General features: G+C 34.0%; 1 protein-coding gene across 7 annotated transcripts in view; it reads right to left on the bottom strand.

The window, feature by feature from the left end:
- Nucleotides 1–271: 271 nt before the first annotated feature.
- The window catches only part of PTPN3 (protein tyrosine phosphatase non-receptor type 3), a 167,352-nt gene continuing 155,425 nt past the window's right edge, over nucleotides 272–12,198 (bottom strand). For all 7 annotated transcript variants that reach the window (XM_080583037.1, XM_080583038.1, XM_080583041.1 and 4 more), the window contains 3 exons: nucleotides 10,809–10,954; nucleotides 10,040–10,175; nucleotides 272–7,110 (listed from right to left, as the gene is read on the bottom strand). In XM_080583037.1, the coding sequence (XP_080439163.1) occupies nucleotides 7,033–7,110; nucleotides 10,040–10,175; nucleotides 10,809–10,954 (360 nt within the window). In that variant the 3' untranslated portion in view covers nucleotides 272–7,032. The remainder of the gene's footprint in view (nucleotides 7,111–10,039; nucleotides 10,176–10,808; nucleotides 10,955–12,198) is intronic.

The raw sequence follows: 12,198 nt of genomic DNA on the forward strand, positions 1-12,198 counted from the left end.
CTTATTGGTTTAATTAATCAAGATAATTCTCATTAAAATTTTTTTTTGAAAGGGGAATAGTCCTACAAATTTTAGGCTTACTCGTTGCTTTACTTCTCCAGCAAGCTCTTTATAAAAAAATTACTCTTTATGGAGCAGACACTTCCCATACCAGCTTGCTTGCTTAGATAAAATTCAAGCTACAGCCATGTGTGATTTTTAAAAGGCATTCAAAAATTAACTTTTTCATACAACTCAATAATTTCATCAATAAAGCCACAGTAAAGCCATATAAACAAAAATGCTTTATTTCACCATTAGCCTTTAACCAATAAGCATAAAATGGTGGCTGGAATAGTTTTGTTCAGAACAGTTCCAAACCCCAAGAAAACTATACTGGAAACATTATCCAATACTTTATTCCTATAAAAATAATAATAAAAAAGATACATTCATTTCAGGAGGTGTCTACATCTTTATCAATAAATTAGGCTTTGCAATATCAACATGAATTTACATTTCAAATGATTTTAAAGAAAAGCACAGCTTGGGATACAAAATAAAGTCTTTCCTTACCTTCCAAATACATCAGATACATTCTTTTATTACTTTAACGCACTGGCACCTAAGATCTCAGAAGAAGAAACTAAAGAGTGGTACAGAAACATCCACTGACAAAAAAAAAAAAAAACAAAAAAAACCAGCTGTATCACTGAATGAATATTACCTTTCGAGGCTTTTCTACATCTCAGACAGAAAACATTAACTGAACACATAAGGAAATACAAACTTAGTGACTAGAATAGTGGAATCTTGTACAAAGCTTGCTTGTACTTCAGCTTTCCCAGATTTTATGTAATTTACTAAAACACTATTAAGCGCATTCCCCTCTCTGTTGCAACAAAGGTCAGTTTTAAACAATACATCATTTGTTGTTATGAATGCCCAACAACTTCAAGCCTTGATAGGACTGTCCCTTTTATTTATCTTACATCTCCTCTGTTAAGGTTACACAATGAAGTGTGAAAACCTAAATAAATTACATTCAGTACTCGCCGCACAGCTCTCTGGAATATGAGCATTGATACTTGACATTTATTTTGCAAAATCTGGATTTGAAATATATTTATATTTGAGCACATATACCAATTCCCCACCCAATTTCTACATACAGTCAATTTCTATAAAAGATAAGAAAGCATCAGTTATACCAGGTTTTCATTCATATATGCTAAGCTCTGAAATAGTGGGGCACTGATGAAGAATAACTCAACAGCTACCATCAATCAGCTTGCCTTTTTTTTTTTGTATAAGCGTGTTTTGTACATAATTTAATAAATAGTCCTACCTCACTTTTTTGCTGATATTTTTTCTTCTTGAAAAAAACAAACAAACAAACACAAAAACAAAGAAAAAAAACCACGCCTATTTTAGTTTAACACAAGATGACTTCCTGATGTCTGGAGAGCAAGCTCCAAAGGCTTCCTATCAAGAAACAGCTGATAGAAATATGATGACAGACTGGCTTCAGTTGGTAATTGATGTCGATAATGGCTTTAATTGATCTAGCAAAACATATTTCCCCTTTGCATGCGTGGCAAACTCACTAGTTACCCAGCCCCATACAAGTTCCATATATATATCACAGAAAAAGACACTAATTGAAAGCAGTGAACATCTTTTTTATAAGGGAAAGATTTCAATTTTGGTTAATGTTATTTAAAAACAGCAGTAAGTGAGGAAAATATTCACCTCATAATTCTTTTCTGGGTCAGTTTTACAAAAATGAAATCCCAACAGTAGAGCTTTTTACTAAAGAAATCGTTCCAACAGAAATGATGCAATTAGTACACAGAAAATGATTCCATAAAGGAATTCCATAAAGGAATTAAAGCATTTCCCATCCTTACTGTAGCTGTTTAAAACATCTTCTTTCCTTTTTTAAAAAATAAAAATACAAATCTTATCTGCCCTGAACAAGACATTCCCTACAGTTTTACAGTTGTGAGAAACTTGAAAGTGTCTGATAAGGTAAAACAATGACAACTCAAGAAATTATATCATGAAAGCCAAGAAAGTAACTGAGGAACTAACAGTAAACTGAAGTGTTTCATTAAAGGCAATGCTTTAATATTTTAAACACAAATTTCATTGAAGATTCAAAAACTGCAGCTAAGCTCAAAAGAGCATGCCGCCTAAGACTCTTATCCAAGTAGTCTGCAACAAAATCTGAGAGGTCTAAAAAGGTACATTCTGCTTCCCATTCCTGGAGTTGCCTCCCAAGGTGAACTTGAAACTTTTAAAAACAAAAAAAAGAATAGCTACCAGTGTCTTAACTATAGCCCAAACTACACAGTGTCAGCAGTCTACAGAATTTGTTTTTTCCATTACATTCATGGTCCTCAACCATTGCTCTTTACCAATGGTCAGATCAGAGCACTACAGTGACAGGGTTAGTCTGAGCTGAAGAATGGTGAAGTCCATCGAAAATCACACGCTAGTCATTCCCTTGCATTAAAAGATTTTTTTTCTCCCTCTTAAGGCAAGTTATAGTGATTGAAGATACTGTTGTTTGAAGATTGTACAGCTACTGAACAACTGAAACATTAAATATTTTTAAAGTACACTAAAACTAACCCATATTTCATTAAATTGCTATATTTAAGCTGTTAATATAATGCTATTGTTAAAATAGACAGTAATCTGAGATGGCTTAACACTATCAGTGTCAGAACTTAAATGCATGAGAATTCATTTAATCAAAACATTATGCTTTATATAATGAATTAATCATTCACTTGGCTTTCAGCTGCCTTTGAACAATGTGCTTCATGACACAACTTTACCTTCTGTATAGTTTCTATTCATAAATGCTTTTAACCAAGTAGACTAATTGCAGGTTACCAACTGAAGCACAAACACTTCCCAGCGTGCACTCTGGAAAAGCTTTGTATGAATGAATAAAATAAATTTGCACCTAAATGTTACATTTAAGGATATGACAATAAAGCTGTTTTCAGTGAAGTAACAATGCTTAAATTTTAATTGATTGAAAATGAACCACACCATGTCTATTTTCAACCAGTGGACCATTTGTGCATTCCGTCTGACTCCTAAGAACACTATCTACAAGGAGGATCTTGTCTTGTAAAACAGTATTATGCTTGTAATAAAGCAAATGCACAATTCATTACATATTTCAAAGCTACAGTTCTTTAGATTTATTTATTTATTTATTTTAAACCAAGTTTATTTTAAACCAAGGATTGTATAGTAGAAAAGGAGGGAAGAAAAGAAAACCATCTGTTAAAGAAAGAAAAAGAGTGTGCTTTAAAAGGTACTGCAGAACTCTTAGGTATATTTTGATTGAATGTAGCTTAGTACCAACATCTAAAGACAAGATTATAGAGAGCAAAATCCTGGATTAAAAAACTTTTTTTTTTTTGGTGTAAAATACCACTATTCAAGGTTTGGTTGTATTTTAATGATTTGTATTTTATACATCCTATTACACAAAGGGCATTCATGGCTTATGGCTCTATTTTTTCTAATTTTCAATAGTAAGACCTCTCCCTCCCACCTCTATCTCAGAAGTGCTCCCTTTTAATATTCTTGAAGACACACTGAATAGGCATTTTAGTTATTTCTGTATCAAATATTAAGCCACTTAATCAAAATATGTTTAATTCTGAGGAATTCATGTTAGTGTATTTCACAGCGGTGAAAATCCCAAAGGTTTTCCTCATCCTTCACCATGCTAGAAATTTTGAATGCTTATTGTTGTGCTCACACAGGCACAGGCAAAAAAAAAAAAAATCAAGGTTAAAAAGTTTAGGAAGATTATATAGAATCTTGACTTCACAGCATTTTCTGCTATTTGTCAATTGTCTGGCACAGTTAAATGTTTTGTGTGTTAGCAGTTAAAACTCTTACAAGAAAAATCAAGCAACTCTGTGCCTTTTTAATTTTCTAGTTCTTTCAGAAACAAAAGCCAGCAGTTAAGATGATGGTTTCATAATTATCCTTAGGTTGCAAGATCAAATCTAAGGCATACATCGTTCAGTGCAAAGTCATCACACAGTACAGAGAGAAGATAAAAACCCCTTCATTCTCTCATAGGACCCTACAGGTACATGTGCAAAACCCAGCAAGACTGAAATAAAGATGGACACAATGCACAAGATAATTGTGTACTTAATATTTGCTCTGTGGTTATAAAAAAAAAATATATCAAATACAGAGATTACCATTTTTATAGCTTTAAGCGGAGTATCAGTGGCTAGAAATTTCAAGTTATTAAAATCCAAGTAAGAGTTCAAGAATGCTGTTACTGAAACCATCTAACTTTACCAGAACAAGAGCAGCAGTTGTCATAATACGACCACCATCAAATAAAAACACACACACTAACACAAGTGAACCCATACCATGTATCTTAAGGCTGGAGTTACATACTGAAGAAATTTACCAAGTTTTGGTAAATATATATTCAACATGAAGTAACATAAATAGTGATAGGAATATGTCATTAACCTTGAACACAAGTGGTAAGTAATCAATTACTTCTATGAAAGAAACAAATGTCACAGAGATGCTCTAAATATTTTCTTACTATTTATTCTCTTGCCTTTTTTTTTTTCCTGTGCCTCTTTCACTTCTTGACAAACTATTAATTACAAGTCATGCCACCTGCAAGCAACAACTCTGAGATCTGGTCACAGCACAACTTGAGAGCAAGATGTTTTAACAGAAAGGCACATACATTACAACAAAAGAGAGCTTTTGTTAAAAAACTAGCCAGCAAGCACAGGTTCTTGAGTGCCCACTACCCACGTTTTCTCACTCCTCAGTGTTCTCCAAACAACTGCAGACAGCTTGTACAACAACTTTCCACATGCATTTTTCAAAAAAAAGCTTCCCAAGCAAAATGTGCAGTTCCAGAAGTATTCCACATTTGATGCCACAGATGGATTGAGTGACCTGATGCAGTTTAGCAAGTGAAGAGTGAACCAGAGTTAGTCTCCTGCCTTCTAATCTGTGCCCAGTCAAGTAGGAGTTTAAAAACCCAGTGCACTATAAAAACTTTAGCAAAGGTAAAATCTGGAATGCAATATATAAGAACGAATACAAATTTATTCACACTTCAACCTCTGAAGTCAAGAAGATTTCTGTGTTGCCAATGACCCTGTGTGTTCCAACCAAAAAGCTCTCTTTTGATCAATAAATAGTAACCAGGTATCTTCTTTTCTCTACTTATAACTAATAATGTAACCTGGAAGAAAGGACTAGGCCTACAGGAGACCAGGGTTAGCAATTTAGCACATACTACATTCACTTTTCAGTCATCCTGGGGAAAAAAAAACAAAAAACAAAACAAAACAAAAAAACCCAACAAACACAACCTTCTGGTAACACGAAAGATGCATATTGTACAGCCATGGCAGTTTCTAGAATGAAACGCCAGATATATGACAATATCCATAATACAAACCATAGTTCTAAAATATATCTGAAAGTTTGTGTATGTGTAATATATATATATCTCTAAAAAGAAAATTGTCTAATTTTCCCTTCTATATACATATAAACATCTGGCTAATATGCCTCAAATGTTTTACCTTTTTTAGGACTAATCTTTTAAATAACATAGTTTTAAACAGTCCCTTAGATTATTATTTTTTTTTTTAACACCATTCAAAAATGAAGAACTATCTCAGGGTAATCAAAAAGCACACACAAAATAAATTAACATCATACAAATGTGGTTATATTGTTCAGAAAGTCCAATTTTCCCATTTGAAATGAAATGGAGACCAGTGTACCTTAGGGTAAATTATTTAGCAATGTACAAACTCATTCTCTCTTTCTATGTCAATCTTCATGTGAATTTACCTGCATTTCCATAAAGCAAGAAACACAGTAAATCCACAGAACTCTTGCAACAGAGAATTGTGTTTCACTGGATAAGAGTACAGTTTTTGCTGAAGGGCAGCAAGTCAATGTTTTATCACCACCTGAACACTAGCAACACCCATGCCTTTGTAAGCTTCACACCTTGAATTAGCAGCAACATATTTGATGGGTTCAGTAGTAATTTTTCTTCCAGTATTGGATTAGACTACTTTGCATATACAGCAAGTCAAAAGTCTAGTACTTGTGTGCAACATTAATCCACATTTACATCTGAGAACTCATAATACACATGGAAACAAAGGTGAAAGAGAATAAAACCTCATTTTAGGTTAATATGTTTTCAGTCCACATACGGAAACAGCAATGAAAAACAAGTGTCAAGGAGGACAGCAGAAACAGAAAGAAAAGAAATACAATAGCTAACACTAAGAAGTAGGTCACTGTTGAAAGGATAAACTGCAAGTAAAACTGATCAAGAAAAGATGCAGACTGTACCACCTGTATAAATGCAGCATCATTTTGCACATTACAAGCAGTGATACAGCATATTATAACAGCTGGCATACTAATAGATTTATGGAAACTGAATACCTAATTTATCCAGCTCTTAACGTACAGTAGTTATGCATTAGCCTTTGAAGATTTTCATCAGCCTTTTGAAGTTAAGGTTACATTCTCATGAATATTTAGTGTCCCAATAAGAACGCTACAAATTCACCTTCAGTGAACTTCCATACAATACAAAGATACTAAATAACCTTCTTAAACTGAATAATTTCAATACTAGTAGTTTTCCTTTTGTATTTTCAGAAGAAACCCAAGGACTTTTGTAACTTCCAAAGAAAGGGGTGTTTTAAGGCAGTGAAAGATAAGATATGTATTAAGGTTTCCATGATTGTTTATGGTGCTTATGTAAATAAAGCATATTACACACAATTGCTCTCATTTATCTACACGATTTCTTTATACTGTACACGATATAGCAATTTTCTTGAGAAATTTAAAGTGCCACTGTTCAAATGTGCTCATCTGTCTTCCCATGGGCTTCTAGTCCATTCTAGTTGCTTTGAGAAACAAGCCTCTGCTTTACTTAAAAAGCAGTCTTTTTAGGGGAAAATAGTTTCATCCTTCACTGCTGTGCTAACTGGAATCCAGTGGTCGAATCAAACCTTCTTTGTAAACACGAAGAATAGCTTCACAAACAAATTTGTACTGACTCTGTAAAAGAAAAAAACATTTTTGGTGGATTAGTTAAAACTCCTGATTATATGGTTATTATTTAATACCGCTAACAGTCTCACTGCTTCCTTTTCTCCTGGACAATGGCAGGAGAGGAGGTAAAAAGACAGAAGGAGAAAATCCAGCTCCTCTGGTTGCATTCACAGGACACAAAGGGAACATTTACTTGTTTCAATGAGAAGCATTACAAGTCTCACACTAAGGAAAACCAAATACCCAAATTTAAAAGAACAGCCTTAAATCCCAGATAATATAATTTATTTGTAAAAGCTATGTAAATTTTCATGTTTGTTCTGAATTTAGTCCAACTAGATATTTAAACCTTTTATAAATCTCACCTAAATATTTCTGTATTGTTATCTGGTAATTACAAGTATTCTAATCTTGCCAATCTTGCTGTTAGATATTACTGGACACATTTCAGTTACATAACCAAAAATGCATTTAGACTATCATGTAGGATATATTGATAGAGTCCATAATACCTTACTAAAACTTGGGTTTTTTTTTTTTTTTGGCTACACTATTGCAGAAGACATAGTTGCTCGATTTTAAATTTGTAATCGAGCCACACATCATCTCCTGTCATAGCAGAAAGTGATCAAAACCTTTGGAATGAGTATTTTTTGAAGAGTAGCAGCTACATTAATTTTTTTGTCCCTCAACATTTTGAGCTCATTTAGTTTTTATAAGGTATTCACAAATTAGACATTTGCTTTCTGAATTATACTATTACAAAGCCTGATTTTCCATGATGTCTCAATGTCCTTATTTGTTAAAAGCAATTTGCCTGTGAGCTTCTTTCTGAAAAGTGATACAAGTTGACATTACAATAAGACTGATAACGCAACTAAAAATCCATATAGGCAGAATAAATATTTACGATTAACACAATACTGAGAACACAAGATAATGGAAATTTAAATGAATTCACAAGGATGAAAGGATACCTCTCCTCCGAAAGAACTTTCGACTACTCTTGCAAACCCCTGAATGAGCACCTCTCTCAAAATCTCAATGTCATATTAGGAGAAGCACAACTTCATGTTTTCTGAATCCCCTTTTACATATTTGAAACATTCTCCCAGCTGCCCTTTTACAGAGGATCTGGAAACATTCCCCCAGTATCTCCCACAGGACAGGACTAGAGCACGATGCTCACACTGTGAAGGACCTCATGTTGCATTTCAATACCAGTAGTTATGAACTTAATTCTTGTCCATACATGTCCAATACATTTTCTCTTAAGCACAGAAAAGCTTAAGGAAAACTTGGAGATAGAAATTCATTTTCTGCATCTCAATTTTCTTGCCTTTTCTTTCAACCCTTCACTCAATTACTCCCACCTCCAATATCACTTTGTTCTTTTGTCTTTATTTCTTAATTACCTTGACTTTTCTCTTATTTTCATTTGCATATTTTTACTGCCTGAACAAGTCAACTGTGATATTTAGCGCTGTTCAATACTTCTGTTAACTCCTTTGTATGATCAAGTTGTTGAACAAATATGAATGAACACTTCAGCATTGCTTCCTCTGACTCAGGCTCTGACTACTTGTTTTCTTTGCTGTTATCTGTTGCCTGTATTCCTACCATTCAGTTGGTAACTAGTTCTTACTACGTCCTAAAAGCACTACTTTCTACCTCGTTTAATATATCTAATTTCTCTTTAACGGAATATAGTGCTTCCCCCTCCCCCCCCCCCGCCCCCAAATGGAAGGCCACACAGCTATACAATTTTTATTGTAGCATTATTACACTGATTGAAGCTTTTGTCTTCCTGTTCCTGATAACCAAATTACAGATCTTTGAGAAACTACAGCTTTTGCATGATTAACAGCAGACACTAAACTGATCTGTTAATAGCTCTGCTAAGTCCATTCTTACTGAGTATGCCCTGATCTTAACTCACAACATGCATCTGGCTATGTATATCATCTTTGTAGAGCTGGAGTACATATACAGTCTCTAATGAGCTCCTGAACATGCTTCAGGCCAGACTGCTATAACTGAGCAACCCCCCTGGATCAGGTCCCTTCCAACCTTAAACATTCTGTGATTTTGGGATTTCCCTGTTCAAGTGGAAACCAAAGCTCTTTTTTTTTTTCTTAAAAAAAAAAAAGATTTAACTGCTGACTTTGTTGGTCTAGACCACTTTACTTTGATTTGCTGTAGGGCATTTAGCTCTTTTAGATAACGCATACTTAATATTCAGTTATTCAACTTCTATACAAGGAAGTGGAGCCTCCCATCCCTCATCTCTAACATCAGGAAGTTCATTTTCATAGCTAGCAGAATTGTCCTCATGATCTCAAATTGTTATCAAACCATCTCCATCTTAAAAAGAAAATCACCTCCTATTTTCATATTTCAGTTATTGATATTACCCTAGCTTTTCCTGAATTTCATTCTTGCCCTTTGTTTCTCCTAAACTGGAGTAGCAGCACAATTGAAAAAGATGCATATGTTGTTCCTATCAAATTTCTACTCCCTCTACAAATTTTAGCACAAACCCTTTAATTTTACCTTCAGTTTAACAATGACCTATGAGGCTTTGTACAAAGAATGAAAACCAAGAAATTATTTTAGCTTTTTGCATAGAATTTAGATGAAGGAATACAAACACGATTTGGTAGGTGACTTTCTGTATTCTAACTACTTGCAAGGTATAAAAATTAATCACCTTTTAACTGCAAGGTAAGAAATATTTATAAACAGTTAAATACACACCTAACAAGTAAAGCAGCCTTTTTCATTGTGTTAAGATATGTTAAATGTAGGAAGCATGAAATATAACGGCAACTGAAGACTCATAGGACTAGGTTATTTAACACCTTGCATCTCTTTTAAAACCGAACAAGTGCAATATACAGAAAATGAGGCTTCCTTCTCCATCTCCATCACTTACTGATGTTTGCACCATCATAGCTCGCTGGTCTCGCATTTTTCGTACAATATCCAGTGGATAAACAGGTTGGTTTCTTTCAATTAAGCACATGGCTGTTTCCATAGTGACCAGTACACCAGTGCGACCGATTCCAGCACTGTGAAATATAATAGAAAAATAGTCAATAAAATCAGGATTTTGCAATACATCAGATTCTTATCACAATATTATGATGCTAAATAGCCTTACAAAATTACAGAAAGACCTTTCTATGATTAGAGCAGTGCACAAAGCCTATCTCTAAAGCAACTTCAGTAATATTTCTTGCCAATGATTACTAAGAAAATAGTTTTTGTATAAAAAAATTTAAAACCTGAACACTTACAGTAAATGATTTTTAACAGTTATAACTGCTAATAATCTACATGTACAGATTTTATATTTTTGACTAAAAAGGTAAGAGCTAAATGACTGCTTTTTGACAGGTTCTTTATCCACAGAAAAACTTTCCAGTACCATTCACGATGAGTTTACAGGCTTGGTGGAGGATAAAAATGGAGAACAACTTACATTACAGATTATCAGCTCTGCGATACTTATGTAACTAAGCAGTTTCACCAAAAAATTGTAGGAGAAAGGAAGAGAAAAAAGAACACCTTCTTTTGGTATTGCATAGTCTTAGCATTTTCATCTAATTCAAGCTATCTGCTGCCTTTCAGACACTTTTCAAAGTAAATGCTTGTTCAAAGGCTGAACCAAATCTGTAATCAGAATTTTAAAACACAAGTACCTGCAGTGAACAAGGACCGGCTCATTCTCCACTCTCTTTGGTCTCATACAGGTCACAAACTCCAAGAAGTCCATGGAGTCATCAGGAACACCATGATCAGGCCAAGCAACGTACTGGAGATGGGTGACGTTGTGCTGCTGTTCTGTCTAAAATATAGTAAGGTTTTCGAAAAGTGTTCAATGTTACAACTCCTGTATTGACAGACACAAGTTATACTTTTCACAGTGAGCATATTCTGCAGATGTTGTGAGAAATAGGACATGGAAAATGTTTGTTGTTTTATAGTTCAGAGTAAAGCATAAACATGTAATTCTTAACATGCAAAAGACTAACTGTTGGTAAATCAATGAGGTACCAAATTTAATTTCTGTGATCTAAACAGATTTTCAATTTCTTAATTTATTGACTCTTGACCAATTATACCTTGACATCAACAATTCACCTGAGGTAAAATGCTACAAGACTTACTTATAACAGTATCATGCAAGAGTTTAGAACAGAATGAAAAATAGAAAAAAAACAGCTGAAAACAGAAGAAGCATTCAGAACAACAGCAGGGCATTGGGGCTGCCCAATCACAGCTCAAAAGCATGGTTTTGTTTTTACATTTCACAAAAAAAGGGGCCATATGTCCTGTAGTACATATAGTATTTAGGAACGCTATGCTGGCATACTGGTTCTGCGCTGTAAGACTCATATCACTCGTTCATTACCTGCAGTCTATTAGGTTCTCTCACAAGAAATAACAACGTCATTTTTATCTCATTCTGCAATCCAATTCAATCTCTCAAAGTGCAGCTGTGTATCTATTCTAAATATACGTGTGCTTACAAATTCAGTCACAATACAAAGTTTTCTGCAACATTTGCTCACTGTGGTTCGTTAGAAAACGCAAATATATATGTAGTTCATTGTATATAGATAGATATGTGTGTTTATTGTAAACATATGATTTCTGTTCCATCACAGAAAAATATTTTTCTTTACAAACAGAATTTAACTACTTGAAAGATTCTGCTATATGAAGAGCTTTTTTTTTTTTTTCATTCAATTATACCTAAAAACCAGTTTTACCGAAGTTCTTTCAATTTAACTCTTTGTTAACTTTGACTAGAAAACCACTCAGTCACCTTTGCATTCAGATTGGGCTCCACTGCTATGCTACAAATATAACTAATGATTAGGGTGGAGAGAAAAACAAAATGTAAAGAAAAAGCTCTGCTGCATCATACAATGAGGATCTCTCTCTTCACAAACTGAAACAAGCCTTCACATTGTCCCTTTATTTCTTCCACTTGTTTAGCAACGGTTAAACTGTTAGCTGTGTTTTACCAATCTCAATAGTCAAATTTAGCATTTGACACCCTACTGAAATAAAACCCTCCTTTAT

The sequence above is a fragment of the Anser brachyrhynchus genome (assembly GCF_964034855.1).
Source record: "Anser brachyrhynchus genome assembly, chromosome: 2".
In the NCBI taxonomy this organism is placed as follows: domain Eukaryota; kingdom Metazoa; phylum Chordata; class Aves; order Anseriformes; family Anatidae; genus Anser; species Anser brachyrhynchus.